The sequence below is a fragment of the Aureobasidium pullulans genome (assembly GCF_000721785.1).
Source record: "Aureobasidium pullulans EXF-150 unplaced genomic scaffold scaffold_13, whole genome shotgun sequence".
NCBI classification, from domain to species: Eukaryota; Fungi; Ascomycota; class Dothideomycetes; order Dothideales; family Saccotheciaceae; genus Aureobasidium; species Aureobasidium pullulans.
In genome coordinates, this window is record NW_021941033.1 from 359,658 (window position 1) to 383,361 (window position 23,704).

Sequence of the window (23,704 nt, forward strand, 5' to 3'; positions counted from 1 at the left end):
CGCGCAAACCCGGAATAGGCAGAAACAACCGACGTTGATAATACACATGTGATCAGACGATAAGTCAACATCTCATCTACTCTTTCGGCAGACGAGCCCCACCTGTACAGTGTGGAAGACCATTGGCAATCAATTGGAGCGAGACCTCGGAGACCTCTGCTTCAGGTTGGTAGAAAACGACGAAATTTCTATAATTATCAAAAAGAACACCAACTCTGAGAACATGTCGCTGAACCGCAAAGGAGAAAAGCTCAAGTGCAACCCGCGTCTCATTCTGAGGCCTACTCAATCCTTCTTGCTCCTCTGACATCACCCACCGATGGCACTTCCTTGACGGCAGCCTCTACGATTTCGTATATCGGTACATCTGCCAGGCCTTGTGCGATGTGATGGATAGTCGGGAGTGAATTCCAGTCACCAGGCGAGAACTTGATAGTTGCTGACTTGGTTGTCTGGTCTTGCGTATCCTGCTGGGATGCTGCCGAAGAGGGATCCTTCTTCTCGTACTCGTCAAAGACAGCATACTCAGCGTCTGCCTTTCCTGGCTCACCCACGGCTGGTACGTAACGGTACATGAACATGCCGTTGTCCTCGATCTTGGGCATAGGAGGCCCGGGAGGTCCAGGGCGTCCAGGTGGCGGTCCAGCGTGGGTGCCATTCACGCCGTTGGTGCCATTGACACCATTTATCTGGGGCTTTGCTTGAAGACCACTCCACTCGAGCTCTGCAAAAGTTGTCCCGCGCCAGCTCATACGCACACTGCGAGAGTCTCCGGAAGTCGAAACATCGATATCGCAGCCCCATTTTGGTGCGGCGATCTCTTCGCGACCAGTGATGATGGGATCGGTCAGGTTTTCGAAGAGGATAGGCAAGAACGTCCCCTGAAGGATCTCGCCATCTTTCTTGGTGTATTTTACTCCGTGGATGTAGAGGCCACAGTGATCGTATCCTGTATTACCCAGCCATGTCATGTTGCGCAGCGAGCAACAGACGATGGAGGCTTCTACGACTGTTGCCGCAGACATGAAAGAGAATGAGGAACTGGGAAACAAGTTCTGAAGATAGGTCCTCGAGGTCTTGAAGCGAATAGAGGCCACCGTTTGGTTCTGCTTGGCCATTGAGTGCACATCCGGAAGAGCGTTGAGTGGCTGGCGAGGCCCAGGACTAGGTCCAAAGGACACTGGCTGACGGAATCGATATGGTTGCTTGGACAAGAGATGCTTGTTTAAAGCATTCTTTGAGAAGTCCCATTCATCGTGTCCAAAGTTGTAATTGGTGAAGGCGAAAGCTATCACACAAATGTCAGTAAAAGGACTGTCGCAGCCATGGAGAAATGAATACTGACCATCATATTTCTTGCCCATCTTTGCAAGATCCTTCTGAGATGTTCCACTCAGTCTAGTGCCGTCCTGGATCTTGTTTGCACGCTCACGTCTACACTGTTCATACAGTCTCAGTCTCTCCGGGATATCTTCCTTCGGGGTGCCAAAGGGCAAGATGGCGGCTAGCGAGACTGCGTCCTCCATAGCTTGACCACCACCCTGAGCTTGGTGAGGCAGGAATGGATGGGCGGCATCACCCAGGAGCGCCATACTGCCATTAATCCATGTAGGGAGTACCTCCATGTCCAGCAAAGTCCAGACTTTCAAACTCTCCTCAGGGGCCTTCTCTAGAAGAGCACGAACCTGTGGAGCCAAGCTAGCGCCACTTTCGAGCATACGCTTCTTGTCACCTTTTTGGTTCCAGCCAGCGTCGTCTGAACGAGACTCGCTACTTGGGTGGATCTATAGCAGAACCAATTAGCCGAAGCACGCAAGATTGATACATTAGCTCTTACCATAAGGAAGTTCATGAGCTTGTTCTCCACGCAAGGATACACAACAACTCTGCGGTCTTCGCCAACAATCATGCAAAGCATACCCTCTTGCTCGACAAATTCTCGGCAGACTGGATCAGCCATGACCTCCTCTTTCGGAACCAGGAATCGATAAGCACTGTGACCGCAGTCAAACGGTGTGTACTTCTCTGCGTTGTCCAGCACAAGAGCCTGTCGACACAACGACTAGAGATATATGAGCTTGATTCTTGAATTATCAAAAAGTTGGAACGACTTACGTGAACACCGTCGGCCCCAAGAAGCACATCGCCAGATACCTTCTCGCCGCTCTCCAGAGTCACTTCCGCCTTCTCAGGATCTACCGAAGCAACCTTGCTGGCTAACCTCAGGGTGGCGGGCTTGCCCTTCCCTTCCTTGCCAATGGCCCTTTCTCTCAAGGCGTTGTGTAGGTGAGCGCGGTGTACTAACAGCCACTTGTGCTGCCACTGCTTGTTTGGCATCGTGAGGTCGACCTGGAAAAGTGCCTTTCCTGACTCGGCATGGTACTGTGCAATTCGGCTACACTCGTTTGCGCCTACTTTCTCAATGTCGACTCCGTAACGCTTGAGTAAGCCGTTTGCGTTTGGTGCCATGTGAATAGCTGCTCCAGTCTCGTTGCTGAATCGAGAAGACTCAAGAAGTGTCACATCGTGTCCTTGCTCTCGTAGGGCGATCGCGGCCATCTGCATTCTATCGTCAGACCTAATCTGTAACTGCAGTACTTTCAGTTGTAACGTACCAGCCCGCCGATTCCTGCTCCGACAATCAAAACGTTTAGTGCCATGGTAAGGGAGTGTATTGCTTTCTGGGCAAGTTCTGGATGTCTGGAAAAGTTCGAAAGGAAGATGGTTGCTGCTCTCACAGAAATAGTCACACTTCGTCGTACTCACGGACTTTGAACATCCATGTGATCCGGACTCGGCCTAATCGACATTCCGTATGATAATAATCCAAGCTTAGTCCCTGGAAAGTACACGCAACGGCGTAGTTGTCGAGGTTTCCTCCACCGGGAGCGCCGGCTCCACATGGGGTACCCCACTATACCCACACGAATTACGGTAGAGTCCGCATGAGCTGGAGGGGTTTCACAGCACCGACCACCGATTTAACCGGAGAACAATCACATGGCAAAGTAGTATACAAGAGCGGGATCCTTGGAGTGCGGGTCCCGAAGCATTTTCTACGACCTTGATCATTGAAGCATTGCAACTTTTGTCTCCATCAAAGTCACACTTTCTGTTTGCAAACATACACAATGACGTCTCTACAATCCGACTTTGGCAGCCACTTTGGCATCGAGAACATACCTTTTGGAATCGCTTCTTCAGACAAACATAATCACCCACAAGCAGTTACTCGAATTGAGAACAATGTCGTCTTCCTTGCGGACATTGTGCAATCTGCCTCCGATTTGCAGAGCTTGCCTGGTGGTATCTTCTCGCAACCTACATTGAACACATTCGCGGCTTTGGGAAGACCCGCTCATAGACTCGTTCGTTCTGCTGTCCAGAAGCTCGTCAAGGAAAACAAATTGCCTGAGAACAGCACCGAAGACATCACAAATTGCCAGATGCATCTTCCCGTATCAGTCGCGGACTTCACAGATTTCTCATGCTCTGAGTACCACAACCTCAATGCCGGTCTTGCAGCTATGGGTAGAAAAGGACTCCCTCCATCATGGGGATTCATCCCTCCAGGTGAGTTCAATGCTCTATATTCACTAATGCCTGCTTACCATGTGCAGGCTATGCTGGCAGGTGTTCAAGCATCAAGATTTCTGGAACTCCTGTAAGACGCCCCATCGGCCAATTCTGGGAAGACAACATGGCAGCGATGAGAGGCGAAAACAAGAAGATCATCTATGGTCCTAGTCGCCGGATGGACTACGAGATGGAATTGTCTGCTGTTATTGGCAAGCCTCTTCCTTACGGCCAGACTGTCACAGCGGAGAACGCTGGCGAGCATATTTTTGGTTTTGTGATGTTGAACGACTGGAGTGGTGAGCGGATTCTCAAAAGAACAGACTAGAACACAGGCTAACTTTTCGACAGCCCGTGACATACAAATATTGGAGATGATCCCGCTCGGCCCCTTGAATTCGAAGAACTCCGGCACCACACTATCGCCCTGGATCATCACGTACGACGCTTTGGAGCCGTTCCGTGTCAACGGACCAGGCTGGAAGCATACTTTGCCGCCCCACCTTGCTGTGGAGAAAGACGATCGAGGCTTGTCCATTGACCTCTCTGTGTATGTTCAATCGACGGATAACGATGTAACTCGTGCTTGCGTTGCAAACAGCAAAGTCCTGGCGTGGTCCTTTGAACAGCTGTTAGCACATCAAGCAAGTGCAGGCTGCGGCTTCCAAGCCGGAGATCTACTTGCATGTGGCACTGTATCAGAAGATTCAGATGATGCGCGTGGATGCATGCTCGAACACAATCTCCCTCCACCAGCAATTCAGCGTGGCTATCTTGCGGATGGTGTTGTTGTACAGTTCACCGGACGATGCAGTGAAGACGTTGGCTTTGGTGATTGTCGAGCAGAGTTACTGCCAGCCATATCTACTGAGACATGGACTAGCGAGTAAACCCGATCATAAAGCGTCCGAAGTTGTTATTGTTGTGGTTACTACCATCGACCGATGTGCTCAAGTCCATAGCATATCAAAGAACCCTGTTTACTCGTTCGGCACACGCTGTTCCGGTGGCTTAGGGCATGATTAGGAAGCCCTACCTTTCGCTGTATGATTTCTAAGGACTCGATGTCCTGTTTCTCCATGTCTGTAGATTCTCTCTCCACACTTCTCCACGCGGGCCCGCGATGGTGGTAACGCTCATGCGGGGGACGAACTCTAAATGCGGTCTCGAGCATCAATTATCTCTAGTGACCAATGAGCATCCAGCAGTTTGCGTTAGTCTCGTTGGACAAGTCAAATAAGTTGTGGGGGAGGCCTAGGGCATGCGTGGCAGTTGTCGCACAAGCACACTCAATGTGGAGAGGACTTGAGCGCGAGCCCTATGTTCGTCGCTGCTTCTGGTGGACACGAAACGGACTGCCGATGGAAGGAGCGTGCAAAGTCTGATTGGGCCAGATTAGCGAGCATCTCAGACTCATAAACCACCAACCTCCTTCTCCTTGGGTCTCCAACATCTTCATCTCGATACGTCCTTCCCTTCTTAGGAGCATACTTTCTTTACTACAATTGCCAATCAAGGCATAACATCTATCATGACTCAATTCAGACATGCCTTCTCGTTGGATAAGCAGGAGCTCAACGAGATGGCGCCTCCTGGCACTGTTACGTTGATGGGTGAGTGGCGGAACAATCACAACAATAGACGTCTCTGACCATCGGAAAAAGACAGAGAACTCGTCCGAACGAACACAGGACATCATGAAGTCGAAGAAAACCACATCCATTTGAACCCAGAGTATGTTCACTCCATGCGACGTTGACCGCCCTCAACTCCTGACATCCACCCTTACAGACCATCACCGGATCCAGCGGATCCTCTCAACTTCTCAAACACGCGGAAGGTCATGATCTTGGCGATCATGGCTCTTTACGCTTTCATCACCAACGTCTCTAGTTCCATCATCAGCAGTGCTTTGCCAACTCTTGTCACTGCCTTCATGGTGATGCACGAGCGAGGACCTCCAACCGGCATCATTCAGTTTAGCACATTGACCCATCTCATTGCGGTCAACAACCTGTTCCTGGGTGCCTCGAACACCTGGTGGGTGCCTTTGGGAAACAGTAAGTGCCATGTAGTATCATGCCTTTGACACACGCTGACGGTAAGGTAGCCTTTGGACGTCGTCCTATCATTCTCATCTGTCTTGCTATCCTCTGTGCCTCCTCGGTATGGGCCGGCGAGGCCAAGTCCTTCAACAGCCTACTCGTCGCTAGACTCTTCCAAGGGTAAGTCAATGTCACTTGAGATGTGATTGAAACGCTGCTTACACTCAATAGCATTGGAGGTGGCGCTGCCGACACCCTTGCTCCTGATGTCGTTGGACAGATCTTCTTCGTGCACCAGAGAGGTCGTGCCATGGTAAGTCAATCTTCCATCAGCATAAAGTTGACATAAACTGACTATCTGCAGGCTATCTACACCATCTTCCTTGCTTCCGGTTCCCTTGTCGGTGGCCTCATCGGTGGCTATATCACCCACTCGATGGGATGGAGATGGACTATGTACATCTCGGCTATCCTCTCAGGTGCTCTTCTGCTTTTGAGCTTCTTCTTCGTTCCCGAAACCCTCTTCGACCGTGAGGCAGCCATGGCCATCGTGCGTCCCGAAGGCTACGATAACGATTCACCCATTGGCGAGAAGGCCGAGATCGCCAGAGTCGAGACGGTCAACTCTGTTGTGTTCCCCAAGTACACCTTTGCCAGAAGCCTCAAGGTTGGCATGTACCGCCCTGGTCTGCTCAAGAGATTCATCACTCCTTACACCACACTTCTCTTCCCCGGTACCTGGATGGTCATGCTTCATTACGCCGGTCTTGTTGGACTCATCGTCACTCTTTCGACCGTCGCACCACAAATTCTGGCACAGCCCCCTTATCTCTGGGGAGGCTCTGTTGGTCTGATCAATGTTGGCGGTTTGATTGGTACTGTTCTCGGCGCGATTTACACCTATTTCACCGCGGACTTCATCGTCAAGCGCCAGGCCAAGCGTGAAAGACATGGTTTCAGCGAGCCTGAAGCACGTATTCCTCTCATGTTCCCTGCCCTCCTCATCGCCACCGCCGGTTCTATTTGCTTTGGTTGCTCCGCCCAGGCAGCGACACCAAAGGCCTGGATTGGTCTCGAGTTCGGTGCTGGAATGGTTGCTTTCGGTCTCATGCAGGTCCCTTCCATCGGCTTCAACTACATCATTGAGAGTTACGGTGGATGGAGCGCCGACTGCTTCCTGATGGTTGTTGCTTTCCGTGCCATCATCAGTTTCGCTTGGACTTTCTTCGTCGGCACTTGGGTCGAGAGCGCAGGACCTGCCCTTCCCTTCGGCATCTTCGCTCTGCTCATGGGTGTCTTCGGTCTCACTGCCGTGCCCGTTTGGCTCTTCGGCAAGAGACTGAGAATCGCGACCAGCCACATTGTTATGCGTGGATACGCTAAGACTGAGTAGTCGAATCAACTTTTTTGATGTCCCTTTTTTATGATATAGCAAACGCGCATTATGTAAACTCCAGAATCGAGCAAATCTTCTTGGAAAACCAAACCCGAAACTCACACTTTTTTGTGCATCTTCGTTGTGATTTTTTGAAAGTTTTAGTTTTTGAGGAATGCCTGCCACTTGCTCTGATCCAAGATCTCGGTCTCGGTCACACGGGCAGTCTCCTTTCCCTCTTCCAGCTTGATGATGGTAGGAATACCGCGAACATTCCAATCGACACGAGCGACATTCTCAGGGGTACGCCATTCTTCCTTCTTGCCCACGTAGAAGAGTTGGGCCTCTGGCTTCTCTGCGCCATCAAAGGCTTCGCGGACTGAAGGCTCGACGTCAACGCAATCGGGACACCACATCTTGCCATCAACGATTGAGGAGTAGAATACCAGGAAAGAAGTTTTTGGGAGGGATGAGCTTTTGATTGCGCTCATGATGGCGGGATAGCTGTGGTGTGGTTTGATTAGTGGGTGGCTTGTGGTATTCTTGGCGGGGTTGTGCGCACGATTTTTCGATGAGAGGCATTTTGATGTAGGTCTTGCGAATCTGTTCATATGTTATTTTGAATGCTCAATGAGATAGAATGTCAAGCATTCATACATGTGTAAAGGTTAGAGGGTGTTTATATTATTCAGGTGGTTGGCAACAGAGCACATTGATGGACAAAGACACAAAAGTAAACTTGGGAGCGACAAAACCATTCGCTTGCAAAAAGCTTGGGAATTTCCTGCCTGAAAAGAAAGATTCGAAAGAAGACACCAAAATCACACCATTCAAATCTCTCGCAGAAATCCATCAAAGCACTATCAATGCGAGTAGTAAGCTCTCGCGCGCTTTCCCAAGATCACAGTTGCCGCAATAGTGGCACCGGTTGACAGCAGCACGAAGCCGAGGTTGAACAGCATGGACTGCTCGAAGAAGCCAAAGGCCGCTTTCAACTGCTTTGGTCGCTTGTGTGCGGCGGGCAGATCTGCGACGGCTTGAGAGTACAATGTTTGTACTGCGGTCGACTTTTCAGATTTGGATGCGCCGTTCAGTGCTGATTCTACGGTCTTCGACTGTGTGGTGTTGGTGACGAAGGCGGGTGTGGGGCGGGTGAAGAGGGCAGTTGGGTAACGTGTTGAGGTTACTGGGTGACCGACTGGGAAGGCGGGACCGACTATGATCATGTCAGTTTCTAACTGGTACTTTAGTAAGTGCGACTGATTACTGACCGAGAAGTTCTGCTGGGATGTGGTTGACATATGACACCTGCGACGAGACGAACTGGCTGAGATACTTGCACTGAGCATTCTCTCCGAAATGGTATGCAGCTAGCAACTCATTGCCGTTGTTGTTGATGAAGTCGATGGCATCATCAAGACTCTTGACGGAGTGTACGAGCAGGACGGGTTCGCTGATCTTGTTTTTGAGAAGGCTAGTACTCCTACGCTCGATTGTCAGTTTCGGGTCATTCACAACACTTGTGTTGCAGTCTTGCTTACCTCTTGGTCACCTCCAGAATTGCTCGGTTCGACTCTTGTGCGATGACACGGCCACTTCCATCTTTTTGCAGGCTCGAAATCAAGTCTCTGATGCCATTCTCACGACCAGTCCTCCTGGTGGGCGACTTCTCCCTCTCAACTACTTCGTCGAATGATACCGAGTGTCTGAGAAGTGCTTGCAAGAAGTCCTTCTTGGTGAACTCGTTGATGAAGATGACATCCGGGGCATACGGCGATTTGCCGTTGAATGAGAATCGAGCATTGACGAGAGCTTTTGCTGTCTCGTCCAAATTTGCTGTTCTGTCTACGATTGCTGCTGTGATCGAACCCGCTTTTGAAACGAGCTGGTTCTGTGCGGCGGCTCCGTCAACGGATCCGTCTTGAACTACTTGCAGACAGCCACTCAGGAAAGATGCATCTTGGACGGGTTGTTGAGCAATGTCGAAAGTGTCATTGTCCAGAGCAGACTTGAGGGTGTTGCGAAGGATAGCAGGGAGACTGCGAAGGCTGTTCTCAATCTGCATCATAGTCAGTGCTTGATCTTGTCATTGTCTCCGAACTTCTCGCATACCTGCAACACTACGCAGTTTCCTGCAGCGATTGCTGCACTCAAGGGCGCAATTGCTGAGTAAAAAGGAGTGTGGTCGGCTGAAGCCTTGATGTACACAGTGCCGTATCCGAGGCGTAGGCTACCTGCATCCTCTCCACGAGCAATTGCGTACTCGTTCTCGAGCTCTTTCTTGGGCTCTAGCTCGGCAAAGCGCTCTCTCACTGCAGTCAGAGCGAGCGAGTACTCTATTTGTGCTTCTGTTCGGCTGAGGCCAGCATCTGCGACAATTGCATCCACAATCTCGGACGCATTTGAGACAAGACTCTTGTGCAACTTTTCAAGTTGTGTTTGGCGGTAGAAGACTGTTCTAGTTCTGCCATCAATGGCGGCGGCCTGTAGCTGTGCGAATGGTCTGTTCGACATCTTGGGAGGTATGTGGTATGCGAAAACGGTGTGCAAGAGGGAAAGTGAGATTTACAGGAGATATTTGCTTCCCAAAGCTAACAGCAGGGACTATACTATGCCCGCATTCCGTGCAACCATGGCGCTCGAGGCCGGAGCAGAATCACATGTTGGTTGCAACCGACATACCGGGCTGGGCGAAACCTTGCTTTCTCCACATCGGGTATGTGGAGGAAGATCGAAACCACGGAGTATGGTGCGGGGGAGTCCCGGTGCTCTGCCTCGTTCCAGGTACTCTTCGTAGATCCGGCATCCGAAGCTCTCAGCCTGAAGACTTACCTTTGATTGTCTCTCCTGCCTCTGGTGCTTCTCGCCATATCGTACTCCACTCGTCGACCTCGCTCCGAATATCCAGCCACGATGTCCGTCACACTCACAGAAAACCGAACAACCTACTCGCTGGGCAGAACGCTTGCCGACTACGACTTGCAACACAGCGGCGAAGAAAATGACTTCTCAGAGACCACCAACTCTCGTCCTGCGCCGCAAGGTGCTGGCAACAACCCAGCAGACTGGGAAGACAACTTTCGCCGAGTGCCAGACTACCGACCTGTTGACCATGAGCTCGACTTTGCTTACCGCGACACGACACAAAACGGTATCGAGCGAGCTTTCATTTGGAACATGTTTAGTGGAATCGTTCTCACATCGGTAAGAGATATGTTTCTGTCGCCAGAGTCAGTAATACTGACAAGTCTTGCAGTACACAAACAGACTTTGGAGAGCAACTGGAGGCAAGCTGAACGACACCTACTTCCGCTGGCAGGTTGGAGGAGAGCATTGATGAGAGTTCTGTCACGCCTGGGGATACCTGATTTATGGTGTTTGGAGCTTTATATCTTCGTCGAATCGACTCTGCTTTTCAAAACAAATTGTTTATTCATTGCAAACCGCAAACTTCACTATTTGATTTTCGTCATTGCACAGAAACCGCGTGGATAATCACATTTTGTGGTCCAAGTTCGTATGGAGTATATCTGAGAGGCTTCATATCTCTCTCTAAGAAGATGCAGGAACACCTGTCATATGGCCTAGGTCCTCATCCAGCGGCTTTCCGTTGACCGAGATCGGAAGCGATGGCTGAAGGACATACATCATGCGAGCCCATTCGGTATCGCTTGTGTTTCTCCATGCGTGGTTGGTTCCTCTTTGTACAGCAACATCTCCAACCTTCATAACTCTGGTCTCGCCGCTGTCGAGGACCAATTCCATCTCTCCGATGAGCACAACACCGTAATCGAGCGAAACGGTACGGTGCATGGGAGATGTAGATCCCGGAGGACAATCCTGAGCTCATCAGCAAATAAACCTTTGTGGATTATCCACAGTGACATACCACAAAGCGAAGCACTGATCCTTGCTTGTTGACGAGACCAGGTGGTGTCACCAAATGCTCCTTGTACTGTGCGATATCCTTGTCGTCCGTCATGTCCGCTGGCGTAGTCGAGGTTGTGTAGCCGAGAGAGAAACCAACAGTGTCATTCATAACACCGTTCCAGGGACCGGTCTCGTCGACCTTTGCGAAGACGGCTTTGCCCTCATCGTTGTGAGCAGTGATAAGTCTCTGGTACTGAGGAAGCTCTCCTTTGTGTGCCATTTTGATGTGATTTGGGTAGTTCTGGAGATGTAAAACTAGACTTGTGGTTGTTGGAAGGTGTGAAGATGAGTTGAAAGAACACGATCTATCATTGCAATTAGAAACACAATGAATATCCTCCTCCTCTCGGATGATTGACCATCCATAGCCGTGGTAGCCCCACAAACAATCTACAGTCTGATCCACATCAAGGTGAATTGCTCCTCCACATACCGACGCCGGAAAGTTGGAGGACCCCCGCGCCTGCCCGCAATCCGGACATTGCAAGACCCCGCCGCCGAAACATGCACTACGAAGACGTGATTACTGTTGAACAAAAAGGCAAGCTCCTACTTTCGGAGCCAAGGTACGTAGACCCTTTCTTCCACTTTTCTGAACTTGTTCATCTCGTCATAACAATATGCCTAACAAGATTCAAGACCTCCACACAGTGGACGACAAGTCCTTCGACTATGTCTTCGAGCAAAATGCTACAGTGACACTGAAGTCAAGCGATGGCTTGGTTCGTGTTAATGTATACCGACCAAAGACTTCGGAAAAGGTCCCTGTCTTGATCACCTACGGACCGTACGTAAACTTACCTATATACTAGAACAACAGAGCTGACAGCAATCAGATACGGCAAGGACATCCCATATGCCGACTTCCACGCAAAGAGTTACTCAGAAGTCAACCCCGAGCACAAGTCCGAGCACTCGGCATGGGAAACTCCTGACCCTGCTTTCTGGACAAAAAATGGATACGCAGTAGTCCGTGCCGACGAGCGTGGATTGGGTCAATCTCCTGGTCTTCTCGACACCATGTCAAGAGGTACTTCAGAAGCCTTCTTCGATGTCGTTGAATGGGCTGCAGAGCAAGAGTGGTCATCTGGAAAGGTTGGTCTCCTCGGTATCAGTTACTTCGCTGGTTCTCAATGGCGTGTGGCTGCCAGAAACCCCAAGGGTCTGTCAGCTATTGTCCCTTGGGAGGGCATGTCGGACTACTACAGAGATCGTTGCCGTCACGGTGGTATCTTGTCCAACCAGTTCATCAGATTCTGGTGGAACCGTCAGATCATTACCAACCAGTACGGACGACCGGGCCGCAAGGCCAGCAACTGGGGCCCTGACACCATCGAGGGTGATCTTTCGGATGATGAGAGAGCCGCAAACAGACAAGATCAGAACATTGACAACCAGAACAACTAGTGAGTTCACCAGTATTCGACGACGCGACCATATACTGACTTACTATAGCTACCGTGATGACCCTTACTACGCCTCGAAAGAGTACGACATGGGTGACATCAAGATTCCTCTTCTCTCAGTCGCCAACTGGGGAGGTATTTTGCTTCATCTCCGTGGTAATATCGAGGGCTTTACCCACGCCGGTTCCGAGTTCAAGTACCTTCGCTGCATCACTGGTCGTCACGACCTGCCCTTCTACTACAACGAAGAGGTCGAAATTCAACGCAGCTTCTTGGACGCCTTCCTCAAGGGCGAAGACAGAGTTGGTTGGGCTACTAAGGGCAAGGTCCCTATGGTAGACATGGTCCTCCGCAAGGGTGATGTTGGCTTCAACGACGCCAAAGCGGAGCAGACCTACCCCAGAAGACAAGAGAACGAGTGGCCGATCGCCAGAACACAATACACAAACTACTACCTCACACCCGAGAAGGAGCTTACGACCTCCACTCCTTCAGGGAAGGCAAAGCTCGGTTACAGAGCTCTTGGTACGCTCGACAAGCCTGAGATCATCTCATTCACCACTCCTGCATTTGAGAAGGAGACAGAAATCACTGGACACGTCACAGCTCGTCTTAATGTCTCTCTTACCCCTGACACCACCGGCCCCACACCTACAGACATTGACCTCTTCGTCACCTTGAGACACATCTCTCCCGAGGGTAACGAGGTCTTCTACACAGGAACTGCCGGTGACCCAGTACCACTCTGCAAGGGATGGCTCCGTGTCTCCATGCGCAAGACAAACCCCGAGCACTACAAGCACCGCCCCTACCTCCCTCACAGAGACTACTTCAGCACCGACAAGCTGCCCGTCATTCCTGGAGAGGTTTATCCTGTCGACGTCGAGATCTGGCCCACCAACGTTGTCGTTGACAAGGGTGGCAAGATTGTCTTCGAGATCTCCAGTGGAGACACTCAGGGCTCTGGTATCTTCGGTCACAACGACTCTGTCGACAGATCTGAGGAGAAGCTCAAGGGAACAAACTTTGTCCACTTCAGCGACAAGTTTGTCAACTACGTTACTCTTCCTGTTATTCCTCCTAAGGAAGAGTAGGGGAGAGGTGGAAGTGATTCAAATGTAAAATGCAGATAGATATACCATAGTTCAGCGTGTCAACAAATTTCTTCTGAAACAACTTCTGGTTACGTGACTGTTGCAAACGCTGCATTGTCCCCAGTCTTCGAATCCGTCTCGACCAACTGTAACCCTCTGTCGAATGACAAGAGGATCATTCAAGCAGGCACGCTGTCCAGAGAGAGCACGAAAGAACAAGGGCTCTCGGTAAACAAATATCCGGCAATCAAAAACTTCTTGCCTTTACGCTCAGGAATTTCACTATAGTCGAGCAGACAATGGTCACTTGGGAGAACATGGTGTCAAGCGCTGAAAAGGAGATCATCTCGATTGCTAAACTCAGGATATCATAAAATCAAATTACACTCCGCTCATAAGCATCTGTTTAAGCTGCAGCCCGCACAGCTCTGCTTCCTTGCCAATTGCCGATGGTGAACTGAGAGTTGCACATGTTTTGAAGCTCCCATGTCTCAGCACCCAGGACACCGCCCTGTTCTTCCATGTCTTCCCAATCACCTGCAGCACCAGCTACAAAACAGGCTGCCATGAAATGGTCATCTGTACCGTGAGCGTCACGGTAGTGATAGTGCTTCATCAACCTTGTCATGGCTCTTCGCAGAGCAGGGCCCTGGTTTTGTGTCATGACGTCCTCAACAGCCTGTCTGAACTCCAAGAGAGACTTCTCCGGAGGAGCGACTTGAGCGAAGTTGTCTCTGTGCTGGACCATGGGCCACCAAACGTTGCGGTAGAGGTTGTGAACAGCACCTCCAGTACCAACAATCAGATATCCTTCCTTCCTGAGCGAACGCAATGATGAGCCGACTTTCATGTGGTAGTGAGGGTCGTAGTATGCGTTCATGCTGACAATCGTGGTAGGAGGGCAGCCATTGGGGAACATTCGGATCAAAATGAGGAAAGTGTCGTGGATCCAGTCAAACTTCTCGTCCTTCTCTGCGTTGAAGCCGGCCTTGAGGAGCAAATCCAGTACACGGTCGGCAGTGGGTAGATCAGGGTTAAGTTCGTAGTGGAGGTATTTTGAAGGGTGGACGTATGCCACAGGACTCTTCTCAGGCTTGGGGTTGGCTGAGACCATAATCTTGTCGCCTCTAGCATCCCAATGTGCTCCCTGTGATCATTAGTATATTATCTTCGAGAAACAACGAGACTAGACTTACCATCATCACGACACCCTTGATCCCATGTGCCAAAGCATCATCACCACATTTCTTCCAGTAATCAGCACTGGTAGACTCCTCGCCGAGCATCATGGTCGAGCCATGGCTGAAAAAGTGAACTGGTGTAAGACCTGTTCTGATTAGCTATGCACATGTAATTTCTCTTCATCGTCAACATACCCATTGTGCTTATTGCTTTGTATGTGTATCAGCGGTGTGCAGTAATCGAGAGAAAGGGCAGCTTGAATACAAATCGACTCAGTCATAGGCTACGGAATACATGGTAGCACATGGCTCCGGCATTCGGGGTTCCGCCCAAGATCAACAGATGATCGGGAAGTGGAGGGTGGAGGAAGGAGCGAGTCCAGAAACGCCACAGCCCGCAGCGTTTCGCGTCTGAGCGGAGTCAGAAGATCAGCCGACCCGCCACGAACCGAAGAACACCGACTGGGGAAAATGAGGGGGGAACTCGGTCGCCGTGTTCGGTCGGGCATCTCTGTTTTATCTCCACATTGCCCACCTGTCCTGCCGTGGTGCTACATGACATGATATCTCCTGTTTGCTGCGATTACTCTGAACCGATGGAGAACCCTTCCCCACCTTCAGTCCTGGGTAAACGCCCACGGGAAGAGGCTTCAGAGTCAACACCACAGGAGTCATCCAAGTTATTCCAATGTGGTGATTGTAGAAAGAGTTATTCACGGGTTGACCACCTCGCGAGGCATGTCCGCCTGCATACCAAAGTCAGTGTTGCCTGGAATGATTGTTGGTGTGGGGTTGAGTTGACGTGTCATGTTGTAGGAGAAGCCTTACCTTTGTCAGACTTGCAACAAGAGCTTTGCTAGAGCGTGAGTGGCTTGCATATCGCGTAGCATCCATAGACATTTCGCTGACAATATGTTAGCGATCTCCTGAAACGACATGTAGCTGGCCATGAAGCTCGTGGAGAACAGTCAGCAAACACCCCAGCACCGAACCGTCAAGGACGCGTTAGTAAAGCATGTGAAGCCTGTGCTGAGCTACACATCCGGTGCGACGAACAGAAGCCATGTACGAGATGCAACAAGAAGCAGATGACCTGTGTGTATCAATCTTCACCACCGCCTCCAGACAAGGAAGCAGTTGCTCAAGACCTGCTGGCTTTTGCAAGCGCATCAGTTGTCATGCCATCTGACATGCCTTCAATGGAGTCCTCAATGGTGCAGAACGATATCAGCCATGATGATGGGGGAATGTCCGCGACATTCTTAGAACCTGCTCGGCCTTATCAACCCGCGTCAGAGCCTATGATCAACATAACCACACCTGGCGAGCAGATGGTAGATCCGTCTCTGACCCAACAACCTCCTGGTCATGTGTCAGTACCTGCTTATGAGAACGATGGCAGCTTCCTGCACGACTTCCTACAAAGTATCATAGGCGGTGATCCATTTCCTCGGCAAGTCGCTCCAGGAGAACATATTCCAGGCACGTGGACGCCGCGGAATGTCTTTGACTTTGGCGCAAACACCGACCTTGAGCTTAACGATCTTGACCTCAACTTTCTGGATGGCTACAATCACGAGATACCATTTGCGTCATTTGTCGAAACTCCAGAGACTGCACGGTCAGTACCTGGCTCTGCCAGCGAGCCGCCTTCGGCCCTCGGAGTCGAGTCATTACAGAAGTCATCGACATGGCGCTTTCGTCCGGTAACACAAGATCGTGGAATGAGCGATCAGCAGAATATCGCCCTCCCGAATGGAGAGACCAGCAAAAGATTGCCAGTTCAAAGGAGAGTAACATCCGAGATGCTGTCATATACAATGCGAGACCGTATCATGGCTCTGTTCATGTCTTCATCAAACGCGGACACGCTTCAAAAGACGATGTTATCATTTCCATCGCTCGAGCTTCTCGACAGCTTGCTGCAATACTTTCTCTCGTCAAAGACTGCCATCTCAAATCGAATGATCCACCTTCCAACGTTTCGACCGAACAATGCGAGACCAGAATTGATAGCAGCCATGGTCGTTGGCGGAGCAACTCTCGCTCCTGACGTCAGCTTAAGGAAGATGGGTTTCGCCTTGATGGAAGTCGTGCGTGTCGGAGTTCCCAACAACATTGAAAGAGATAATACACTCATCGGCGATGTTGAGTGTGTCACCTCGCTCGGCATTGGCTTAAGCTCGGGTCTTTGGAGCGGGAATTCTCGTAAGATGGAGATTTCGGAAAGTTTCCTTCAACCATATCTCACCATGTGTCGTCGTAGAGGCTGGTTCCGCAGATCTGCTTACGAAGCTATAATTCCATATTCGACCGACACCGGCAAGGTTCTAGAGGATAAATGGCATGCTTGGGCCAAACAGGAGATGCGGAAGAGACTGGTGTTCTACCTCTTCGAGTACGACACTCGTCAGTCAATCACGCTATTCACAAATCCTCTAATCTCTTATGCGGAGCTCGGACTGCCGCTTCCAGAGGCCGAAAGCTTGTGGCTAGCAGCGACGGCAGAGAAGTGGAAGCAAACATACATGTCTCTGGATCAGCACAAACAGCGAGAACCGTCGCTAACAGACCTCTTGCAAGATGTGGAGCTTCTCGGCGAGGGCCATGATATTTTTGACGAAACAACAGCAAGTCAGGCACTGCTCAGTGCAGCTTGGCGCCTGATCTGGGAATATCGACAGATGTGCTCCATCAGCAGAGGTCATGCTAGCTCATGGAGCAATTCCAACCTGCTCTTGTCATCACGTCTGGCAGAACTGACCAAGCTACTCGACTGTGTCAAGATGAGCTCTCACACAAACGTCGCCATGACTCTTTCGCTAGAGTTGTTGCGCATGCATCTACACATCTCGCTCGAGGAGATGCATCTTTTCGCTGGCGCAGAAGGACATTCGGAAGCAAGAAGGGTGTTTCCGCTCTTGCAAGAGTGGGCCAAGTCATCAAGCGCTCGTCAAGGCGTCTATCATGCCGCTCAGATCGTCGCGGCGGCCAGAAAAGTACCCACTGGCTGTTTACGAGACTTCCACGCCATTGTGCTGTACCAAGCAGGCCTGGCTTTGTGGTCATACGGCGTAATCTCTAATGCTGCTCTGACCGAATCAGCCCTCGATTCGATTGGCAATATGTCAGCAAGACGGGGTGAAAGCATTGCACTGTTGGATGAAGCAGACAGCAATGGTGCGCAGAGATTCATCAATCTGAACAAAGGACAAGCTGCCATCAAAAAGGCCGTCGGAGATCCAAGTGGCTCGCATGTCTTGTTGTCTGATCCAGCAGCTGTAATGGGTGTGCTTATAGATGTGTTCAAGTTGAACGGCAGGCCATCAAGATCGGCGCCGCCGCTGGTCGAAAATTTGTTAGAGCTCATGGAAGGGCTGCGCATTGCTGTTCTTGAGCCCGCCAGCACTTCACCTGGATACAAAAGTTAATAATGTCGATATGATGAATAGAACTTCCACTGTACAGTCAACGTGGCTCTTCCACTTCTGTGTCTTCCTCCTCGCCCCAGCAGCCTTAAGAACCCATCGAATAAGATAGGCAAGAAAGATAGTACCTTTCATATGTTCCAATGCCCTGAATCGAACCCCCAACTGTAGGGAGACAGAATGTGCTGGAAGGCTCTCAACGCCAACGAGCCTAGTTTGAAAAACATTGCGTACTCCGACAGCTAGAAGCGCGACAAAGTTTAGCACATGGGGGAGGTGATATTTTGGGTGATATTTATGGTGTGTACTCTTTCTGTTCCAACGGTTTGCGCTGTATTGATATATCTTAGCAGTTATAGTTGACCACTCTGTTCCGACATCTTCAGTATCTTTCAATGTACCTCAGCCTCTAATTCCTGACTATCGATCCTAACCATTCCTCAACGAGCACAGGGCAAACTCTCCAACACGACAATCGTCAATCCCTCAAACCGTCTCCTTGACATCCTCCCCAACACTGTTCACCCACCCAACCTTATCCCTAACAAAAAACTCCACCCCGGGTCTCGGCAACTCCACCTCACCAGCAAACAACCCATACTGCAAACACCTATCCTCCGGACTAGCGGCCTCGATAATACACACCGGGCTTCCACATTCCGTGCACATGGTCCTGGTCATCGGTTTTCCAGACCCGGTATCAGGATCTTGGTACGATTTATGGGTGGAGCCGGTGATGGAGACGTGTTGTTTGGGGACTGTGAAGGCATAGGAGGCTATGCCGCCGGAGCGGCGTTTGCAGTTTGTGCAGTGGCAGCAGAGGGTTGGGAAGGAGGTTAGGGGTTTTTCTGATACGGTGACCTGAGGGGGTTTGTTAGAAAGATGGATGGGAAAGAGAGAGGTGGGGTGAAAGGATTCACTTGGACTTTACCGCAGAGGCATTGGCCTTTTGTTGTTGTTGATGTCGCCATAACTCTGATAGAGTGGAGTGTTGTTTGGTTTGCGATTGGATATGGCGGGGTGATAAAAGATTGTCCTCTTGTAAGAAAAAAGGGGGGAGAGTCTGAGAAGCTGTGGACTGGCTTCTTCTAATTGCAGCTAATATCGATGTTTTAAACATGCAAAAGCAGAAAGAACGATGATGAGTTCTATATCCTCGATGCTCGATTTATCACCACTACGTCACAGCGGACAGATTCAGGGTCCAAAACTGTCTCGCCTGGGAGATCACCCTGGACTTATTCATCAATTTTGATATGCTTCATCTTTGACTGTACATTAGTGATGCAGAGTATTTGAATGGCCAGTGGCATATGAGGACATCATGAACGTATATAATCTATACGGCTATGTGCATTTCCCGAATTTGGAACAAAGTTAGCAACGCTCGCTTGGTTTCAAAAATTTCGTCAGGTTTGAACACTGTGGGCCACGCGATTCTTTTTGGGCATTTTGAGAATGCTCGCAAAACGCACAATTTTCCAATATCTTCAATGTGTCCACTGAAATGGTCAGAGAAACCACCTCACAATTGTTTGCTGTTTAATCATCCAATCCGGATATCCCTCTCATTCAATGCTGCCCTGAACTTCTCCTTGACACTTTCATCCACATCCCCAGCCTTGATCAACTCAGCACTGAGCAGTACAGCATTGTCTCTTTCCTTCTCCTTCAACCACCCTGGACGTGCATCTTTGGATTCTTCGCCATTGGTAGCTTGCCCACCCTGACCGCCCAATCGTGATGTGAATAATGCGAACAGCTCATCATCATCGGAGAATGCGTCGCCTACTTCGCTTGCGCCACCAGGAAGGCGAGCAGCGAGGTTCAAGCCTAGCCATGCTTCTGCCTGGATGGCGATTATACCTGGTTCGGCTGCATGCTTGATGCTGAAGATGAGTGGATCGAGGATAGAGGAAGTGTTGACCGGCGTATCGAATAATGCTTTGACGGCCTCTTCTTCTCCAGTCTCGACCTCTGATACCGTTGCTGACGATGCTTGTAGTGTGCGGAAGAAGCTGACTACTAGTCTTGACATCTCCAGCTTGACCGATGTGGAAGTCGTATTTTGGTAGGTGGAAAGGAGTGTAGAAAGGAGATTTATGTTTGCATGTACGAGCATTGCGACCAGTCTCGGCTTCATGTTTGCGAGCATTTGTCGTGTGAGAGCAAGACCACCCATCTGGACTTGTTCAAGCGATACGTCTGTGTACAAGCGCTGAGTTGATCGTAGGTACTCAGTGTCTGCGAAGTATTGTTCGCGATTCTGCATCGGCGTTGAAAGGTGGCGTAGTAGTCCTGATGCAGCGTTAAGGAAGGCAGAGTCGTTGGACCGCCCGAGTTCGGCGAAGAGGTCTTTTATCGGTACGTGTGGAGCTAGTGTAATGGCTGCTTCGTCGGATATGATGAGATTCCCAAGGATCAGACAAGCTGCAGGTGCAACTGGCGATCGCGACGACGGGTCTGTCGAGGTGGGTATCGTCTGGGAGTAGAGAGATTGTATGAAGGGGTCGGATGTATCGTACTTCTCGTTGTAAAGTGGTAAGGCGGTCATGTCTGCCAGTCCTTGAGACAGCACGAGCTGGAACTGAAGATATTGCTTCTCGTTATAGTCTTCCTCGTCTTCTGCTTCGCGATCGCTAAGCATTCTCTGTTCGTTCCGCTTGAGTAGCTTCCAGATATGCTCGATTTGTTTGTGTTTTACAATGCCTTGCACGAAGTCCTTGTCCAGAAGATGAGCAGCAACGAGTGTCAGTGCATCGAGGAAAGCCGTTGCATCAACATCTGCAAGAGGCAGTTTCAGTAATCGAGGTGCGTTGATTTCAAAATCAGGGTAGTCCTCTGATGGCTTCAGTTCGGCTTTGTGTTCCACAATCATGCATGTCAAGTCGAGAGCCAGACCCCAGACACCATCATCGGTGGATAGTCGTGAGTCGAGACAGTAGATCAAGGATCGATGGATGTTTTGCCTGAAACATTCTTGTTGGGCAGGAGCTAGAACCATCAATATTTGAGATCGGCTTCCGTCAGTTGCTAGCTAGACTTACTGTAGTCTGTGCATAGATTGAAGAGTACTTTGATGGCGGTATCTGTTAATGCCATGGCTTCAGGGGTGTTTGAGTTGGCTGTCAAAAATGTGTTCAAAGTCTTCAGATATATCGGGTCCGTAACCATTTCAGATCTACGGCCGTCTACAGAGAACAAAACAAAACAATCAGCACTTGTGACATTATTCTCGAATTTCCTTCTCTTACCATTATCGGCGATCATGTTGCCGATACAGCGTAGCAGATTTCTCCATAGGGTTTGGTCGGTCGACTCTTCTTCACTACTGACAGCAAGGCCAGAGAACAACGAAAGTAACTGCTGGAAAGAAACATCTTGCATCCGAGATCTCAACTCAGGGTTAGCACTAGAATCGGCGAGGATCTGAAGCGCCTTTGCAATGTTGCTCAGGCTCGGACGCCCATCAGCATCCAGCACAGATTGTGCCCAGTCAAAGTCAGCCATCTTGTCAACTTTCAGTCCTTCCCAAAAGGCGTAAAGTTTCTCAATTTATCAAGTTGAGAGGAAATCGGTAGACCTGAAATTAGAGAGCGACAAACCAGCGCCAAGACGAAATCAGGGCGGTCGCTCACCCCCGGACTTTCAGCAGATCGAGGGAGCTTCACGAAGTCGAAAGTGACAACAGCAACGTTGACTCTCCCTGTAGACCATACAAACACAATACCGCAAAAATGACAAGGGCTACTCAGACCATTTCCATCTTCTTGCTGCTCTCTTCCGTATGTACAGTAATCTAAGTGTCAGCATGAACACAGCTAAGGCAGACATCTCGCAGCTCTACCTGGCCCTCTTCCTTGGCCTGATCCCCCTGCCGACGAAGCTTCAGGAGGATATTATTCCCTACGTACGCTCGACCAATCCTTGGACTATCAAGATCAACAATTGTCTGACTGAAAACACACAGGTCCCCTTCTGGGCCCTCATCTCCTTCGGCGCCTATCTCCTTGGCAAACTCGGCTACAATGTCATGACCTTCCACGACGTCCCCGAGGCTCACAAGGAGCTTATGGCTGAGATTGATCTCGCTCGCGCAGACCTGAAGAAGATGGGTGTTGAGGTGGATTAGATGCGATATGCGACGTGTGGGACAACAAGACAGCAAGAGCCCGGTTGCACAGGGTCACATTTGTTCTCGGCGTAACAGCAGACGCCAATGGTATTAGGAGCTGAAGAGGGCGTTACAGGGAAAAAGTCTATGTATACATACTCGTACTCCGAGATTAGGTTGTTCTACCACAGATGCCTACAAAGCTCAACTTGCTCGCAAGCTCGCCAATCTCTTCGATCGGGGTCGCTCGACCTCGCAGATAGGACAATCATGATCGTTCTCGGGATGTCCTCCAATTTCACGCTGCCAATCCACCTCTTTCTGTTGAGCCAGTAGCTCACGTCTGGCCGTCCAATATGCTCTTGGATCTGGTGGACTGGCGTCCATGATGGGACTGAGTCCTCCAACCATGATTTGTCCCGTCTGTTCATCAAGAACAGCATGCGACTTGGGATATCTGTCCATTCGTGTCTTCGCCAGAACGATCGAGTCGCGTGTGCTAGCCAGTTGTGCATCGACGACCGGCCATTCCTCACCCAGACGGTGGCGTGCAAGTTCAAGACTGTCCCGATGAGAGGGTCCAGATCGGTCGTAGACTCTAGTCGCGCCAGACGGCTTGCAGGGACCGGCTTGTTTAAGTGCTGGCTTGAGATGAGGCGATACATGTGCGCTTAGTGTTGGTGATTGTGGCTCGCTTCGCGACGTCAACATTGTGGGCGTGGGTATGGGCGATGAGGTACTCGAAAGGCTGCGCCTGATCGAATGTCCTCCACGGCCTTTGAGCGGGCTACTACTTGTTGCAAGTGAGTTGGGAGGCGCAGCGGGAACCTCATCAGGGCTCGACAAAGGCTCTGGGCTCTGCCTCTTGCTACTCTTGCTGCTGTCTTTTCTCATGCGAGACATAGCAGAGAGCTTCCTCCTGACCGCTTCCAAGGGAAACTCGCTTTTGAATCCCGACAAACGTCTTGTAGACCCACCTGGACTGGATGTATCGCTGGGCGGACCGGACTTTTCGCTAGCGCTGCCCGTCATCCTGTCGTCCCATGTTGGTGAGGCTGCACTGTTGCTGGATTTTGAGCTCGCCGTGTGACTCCGAGACAAGTATGGGGTGCTCTCAGAAGTAGCACGTTCTTGTTCGTCGCTATCATCACCGAAATAAGTTGTGTAGGTATTGCAACGTATTGGGCTAGCAGCCACGTGTGCTTTGACGATCGGGCTGTAAGCCGGTTTGGAGTAGAGCCCAGACGCCGAAGACGTGCGGTAGAACCTCGACGAAGCAGGTCGTTCTTGAGGAACTGCTGAGGCGCCTGAGATCGAGTGTGATTTTGACTCTCTGAAGTTGAAAACGGGATCCTTTGCTTCTTCCCCATCGTCAGTATCATCGTGAGACACCTGTGGAAGTTCTTCCGTTGGTGTTGAGTCGTCATGGAAGGTCACCATTTCCATTTCCATACCATAGAAATCTTGGTCACCCTCATGACTCTGAAGAGCAATCTCTTCGGGCTCTTCGCTCGCCTTCTTCAAATCTTCCTCAGGTTCTTCGAACGAAATCAAG

At 50.4% G+C, this 23,704-nt stretch overlaps 14 protein-coding genes across 14 annotated transcripts; 7 read left to right on the plus strand and 7 right to left on the minus strand.

Annotated features, from left to right (window-relative positions):
- Positions 1 to 281: 281 nt before the first annotated feature.
- Positions 282 to 2,660, minus strand: M438DRAFT_277266 (FAD/NAD(P)-binding domain-containing protein; the record flags this gene model as incomplete). Its single annotated transcript, XM_029900913.1, has 6 exons — positions 282 to 596; positions 663 to 1,288; positions 1,346 to 1,784; positions 1,838 to 2,062; positions 2,116 to 2,559; positions 2,616 to 2,660. 6 exons carry the CDS (start codon positions 2,658 to 2,660, stop codon positions 282 to 284), a joined length of 2,094 nt encoding a protein of 697 aa, XP_029758956.1.
- Positions 2,661 to 2,848: 188 nt separating this feature from the next.
- On the plus strand, positions 2,849 to 4,487 carry M438DRAFT_47233 (uncharacterized protein). Its single transcript, XM_029910130.1, has 3 exons — positions 2,849 to 3,573; positions 3,621 to 3,875; positions 3,928 to 4,487. The coding sequence occupies exons 1-3, from the start codon at positions 3,132 to 3,134 to the stop codon at positions 4,464 to 4,466; spliced, it is 1,236 nt and encodes a 411-aa protein (XP_029758957.1). The 5' UTR covers positions 2,849 to 3,131; the 3' UTR covers positions 4,467 to 4,487.
- Positions 4,488 to 5,107: 620 nt separating this feature from the next.
- Positions 5,108 to 7,014, plus strand: M438DRAFT_276706 (MFS general substrate transporter; the record flags this gene model as incomplete). The annotated part of the gene is made up of 6 exons (XM_029900871.1): positions 5,108 to 5,189; positions 5,241 to 5,310; positions 5,368 to 5,636; positions 5,687 to 5,801; positions 5,853 to 5,934; positions 5,986 to 7,014. 6 exons carry the CDS (start codon positions 5,108 to 5,110, stop codon positions 7,012 to 7,014), a joined length of 1,647 nt encoding a protein of 548 aa, XP_029758958.1.
- A 143-nt stretch (positions 7,015 to 7,157) lies between these two features.
- On the minus strand, positions 7,158 to 7,578 carry M438DRAFT_336746 (uncharacterized protein; the record flags this gene model as incomplete). Its single annotated transcript, XM_029903915.1, has 2 exons — positions 7,158 to 7,500; positions 7,559 to 7,578. 2 exons carry the CDS (start codon positions 7,576 to 7,578, stop codon positions 7,158 to 7,160), a joined length of 363 nt encoding a protein of 120 aa, XP_029758959.1.
- Positions 7,579 to 7,859: 281 nt separating this feature from the next.
- M438DRAFT_322008 (aldehyde dehydrogenase PutA) lies at positions 7,860 to 9,510 on the minus strand (the record flags this gene model as incomplete). Its single annotated transcript, XM_029902942.1, has 4 exons — positions 7,860 to 8,212; positions 8,268 to 8,479; positions 8,538 to 9,055; positions 9,109 to 9,510. 4 exons carry the CDS (start codon positions 9,508 to 9,510, stop codon positions 7,860 to 7,862), a joined length of 1,485 nt encoding a protein of 494 aa, XP_029758960.1.
- Positions 9,511 to 9,909: 399 nt separating this feature from the next.
- On the plus strand, positions 9,910 to 10,333 carry M438DRAFT_336748 (uncharacterized protein; the record flags this gene model as incomplete). Its single annotated transcript, XM_029903916.1, has 2 exons — positions 9,910 to 10,200; positions 10,253 to 10,333. 2 exons carry the CDS (start codon positions 9,910 to 9,912, stop codon positions 10,331 to 10,333), a joined length of 372 nt encoding a protein of 123 aa, XP_029758961.1.
- Positions 10,334 to 10,519: 186 nt separating this feature from the next.
- Positions 10,520 to 11,168, minus strand: M438DRAFT_366757 (uncharacterized protein). The gene is made up of 2 exons (XM_029907904.1): positions 10,886 to 11,168; positions 10,520 to 10,836 (listed from the first exon to the last, which is right to left on the minus strand). Exons 1-2 carry the CDS (start codon positions 11,144 to 11,146, stop codon positions 10,549 to 10,551), a joined length of 549 nt encoding a protein of 182 aa, XP_029758962.1. The 5' UTR covers positions 11,147 to 11,168; the 3' UTR covers positions 10,520 to 10,548.
- Positions 11,169 to 11,546: 378 nt separating this feature from the next.
- M438DRAFT_300046 (alpha/beta-hydrolase) lies at positions 11,547 to 13,484 on the plus strand (the record flags this gene model as incomplete). The annotated part of the gene is made up of 3 exons (XM_029902057.1): positions 11,547 to 11,713; positions 11,763 to 12,332; positions 12,382 to 13,484. 3 exons carry the CDS (start codon positions 11,547 to 11,549, stop codon positions 13,424 to 13,426), a joined length of 1,782 nt encoding a protein of 593 aa, XP_029758963.1. The 3' UTR covers positions 13,427 to 13,484.
- A 269-nt stretch (positions 13,485 to 13,753) lies between these two features.
- Positions 13,754 to 14,982, minus strand: M438DRAFT_398333 (LigB subunit of an aromatic-ring-opening dioxygenase LigAB). The gene is made up of 3 exons (XM_029909355.1): positions 14,803 to 14,982; positions 14,623 to 14,753; positions 13,754 to 14,573 (listed from the first exon to the last, which is right to left on the minus strand). The coding sequence occupies exons 1-3, from the start codon at positions 14,804 to 14,806 to the stop codon at positions 13,833 to 13,835; spliced, it is 876 nt and encodes a 291-aa protein (XP_029758964.1). The 5' UTR covers positions 14,807 to 14,982; the 3' UTR covers positions 13,754 to 13,832.
- A 113-nt stretch (positions 14,983 to 15,095) lies between these two features.
- On the plus strand, positions 15,096 to 18,091 carry M438DRAFT_366760 (uncharacterized protein). The gene is made up of 3 exons (XM_029907905.1): positions 15,096 to 15,365; positions 15,424 to 15,470; positions 15,527 to 18,091. Exons 1-3 carry the CDS (start codon positions 15,168 to 15,170, stop codon positions 18,036 to 18,038), a joined length of 2,757 nt encoding a protein of 918 aa, XP_029758965.1. The 5' UTR covers positions 15,096 to 15,167; the 3' UTR covers positions 18,039 to 18,091.
- A 463-nt stretch (positions 18,092 to 18,554) lies between these two features.
- Positions 18,555 to 18,982, minus strand: M438DRAFT_247226 (uncharacterized protein; the record flags this gene model as incomplete). The annotated part of the gene is made up of 2 exons (XM_029899602.1): positions 18,555 to 18,896; positions 18,956 to 18,982. Coding segments are annotated over 2 exons (369 nt in total), but the record flags the coding sequence as incomplete, so codon positions are not given.
- A 387-nt stretch (positions 18,983 to 19,369) lies between these two features.
- M438DRAFT_322022 (uncharacterized protein) lies at positions 19,370 to 21,617 on the minus strand. The gene is made up of 3 exons (XM_029902943.1): positions 21,290 to 21,617; positions 21,083 to 21,226; positions 19,370 to 21,029 (listed from the first exon to the last, which is right to left on the minus strand). Exons 1-3 carry the CDS (start codon positions 21,543 to 21,545, stop codon positions 19,582 to 19,584), a joined length of 1,848 nt encoding a protein of 615 aa, XP_029758967.1. The 5' UTR covers positions 21,546 to 21,617; the 3' UTR covers positions 19,370 to 19,581.
- A 145-nt stretch (positions 21,618 to 21,762) lies between these two features.
- On the plus strand, positions 21,763 to 22,339 carry M438DRAFT_347016 (dolichol-phosphate mannosyltransferase subunit 3). The gene is made up of 3 exons (XM_029905808.1): positions 21,763 to 21,820; positions 21,877 to 21,945; positions 22,006 to 22,339. Exons 1-3 carry the CDS (start codon positions 21,773 to 21,775, stop codon positions 22,165 to 22,167), a joined length of 279 nt encoding a protein of 92 aa, XP_029758968.1. The 5' UTR covers positions 21,763 to 21,772; the 3' UTR covers positions 22,168 to 22,339.
- M438DRAFT_347017 (uncharacterized protein) lies at positions 22,158 to 22,515 on the plus strand. Its single transcript, XM_029905809.1, has one exon. The coding sequence runs from the start codon at positions 22,255 to 22,257 to the stop codon at positions 22,483 to 22,485; it is 231 nt and encodes a 76-aa protein (XP_029758969.1). The 5' UTR covers positions 22,158 to 22,254; the 3' UTR covers positions 22,486 to 22,515.
- Positions 22,516 to 23,704: the final 1,189 nt, after the last annotated feature.

Excerpts from the sequence above, each read along its gene's own strand:
- M438DRAFT_47233 (XM_029910130.1), top strand. The coding sequence starts at position 3,132 with ATGACGTCTCTACAATCCGACTTTGGCAGCCACTTTGGCATCGAGAAC. Across the intron at positions 3,574-3,620 it reads ATGGGGATTCATCCCTCCAG|GCTATGCTGGCAGGTGTTCA; the intron begins GTGAGTTCAATG and ends TACCATGTGCAG. Across the intron at positions 3,876-3,927 it reads GATGTTGAACGACTGGAGTG|CCCGTGACATACAAATATTG; the intron begins GTGAGCGGATTC and ends ACTTTTCGACAG.
- M438DRAFT_366757 (XM_029907904.1), bottom strand. The coding sequence starts at position 11,146 with ATGGCACACAAAGGAGAGCTTCCTCAGTACCAGAGACTTATCACTGCT. Across the intron at positions 10,837-10,885 it reads GATCAGTGCTTCGCTTTGTG|GATTGTCCTCCGGGATCTAC; the intron begins GTATGTCACTGT and ends TGATGAGCTCAG.
- M438DRAFT_398333 (XM_029909355.1), bottom strand. Across the intron at positions 14,574-14,622 it reads TCAAGGGTGTCGTGATGATG|GGAGCACATTGGGATGCTAG; the intron begins GTAAGTCTAGTC and ends TAATGATCACAG.
- M438DRAFT_366760 (XM_029907905.1), top strand. The coding sequence starts at position 15,168 with ATGATATCTCCTGTTTGCTGCGATTACTCTGAACCGATGGAGAACCCT. Across the intron at positions 15,366-15,423 it reads ATGTCCGCCTGCATACCAAA|GAGAAGCCTTACCTTTGTCA; the intron begins GTCAGTGTTGCC and ends GTCATGTTGTAG. Across the intron at positions 15,471-15,526 it reads AACAAGAGCTTTGCTAGAGC|CGATCTCCTGAAACGACATG; the intron begins GTGAGTGGCTTG and ends ACAATATGTTAG.
- M438DRAFT_322022 (XM_029902943.1), bottom strand. The coding sequence starts at position 21,545 with ATGGCTGACTTTGACTGGGCACAATCTGTGCTGGATGCTGATGGGCGT. Across the intron at positions 21,227-21,289 it reads CAACATGATCGCCGATAATG|ACGGCCGTAGATCTGAAATG; the intron begins GTAAGAGAAGGA and ends TGTTCTCTGTAG. Across the intron at positions 21,030-21,082 it reads CAATCTATGCACAGACTACA|CTCCTGCCCAACAAGAATGT; the intron begins GTAAGTCTAGCT and ends TGATGGTTCTAG.
- M438DRAFT_347016 (XM_029905808.1), top strand. The coding sequence starts at position 21,773 with ATGACAAGGGCTACTCAGACCATTTCCATCTTCTTGCTGCTCTCTTCC. Across the intron at positions 21,821-21,876 it reads TCTTCTTGCTGCTCTCTTCC|CTCTACCTGGCCCTCTTCCT; the intron begins GTATGTACAGTA and ends GACATCTCGCAG. Across the intron at positions 21,946-22,005 it reads AGGAGGATATTATTCCCTAC|GTCCCCTTCTGGGCCCTCAT; the intron begins GTACGCTCGACC and ends GAAAACACACAG.
- M438DRAFT_347017 (XM_029905809.1), top strand. The coding sequence starts at position 22,255 with ATGGTATTAGGAGCTGAAGAGGGCGTTACAGGGAAAAAGTCTATGTAT.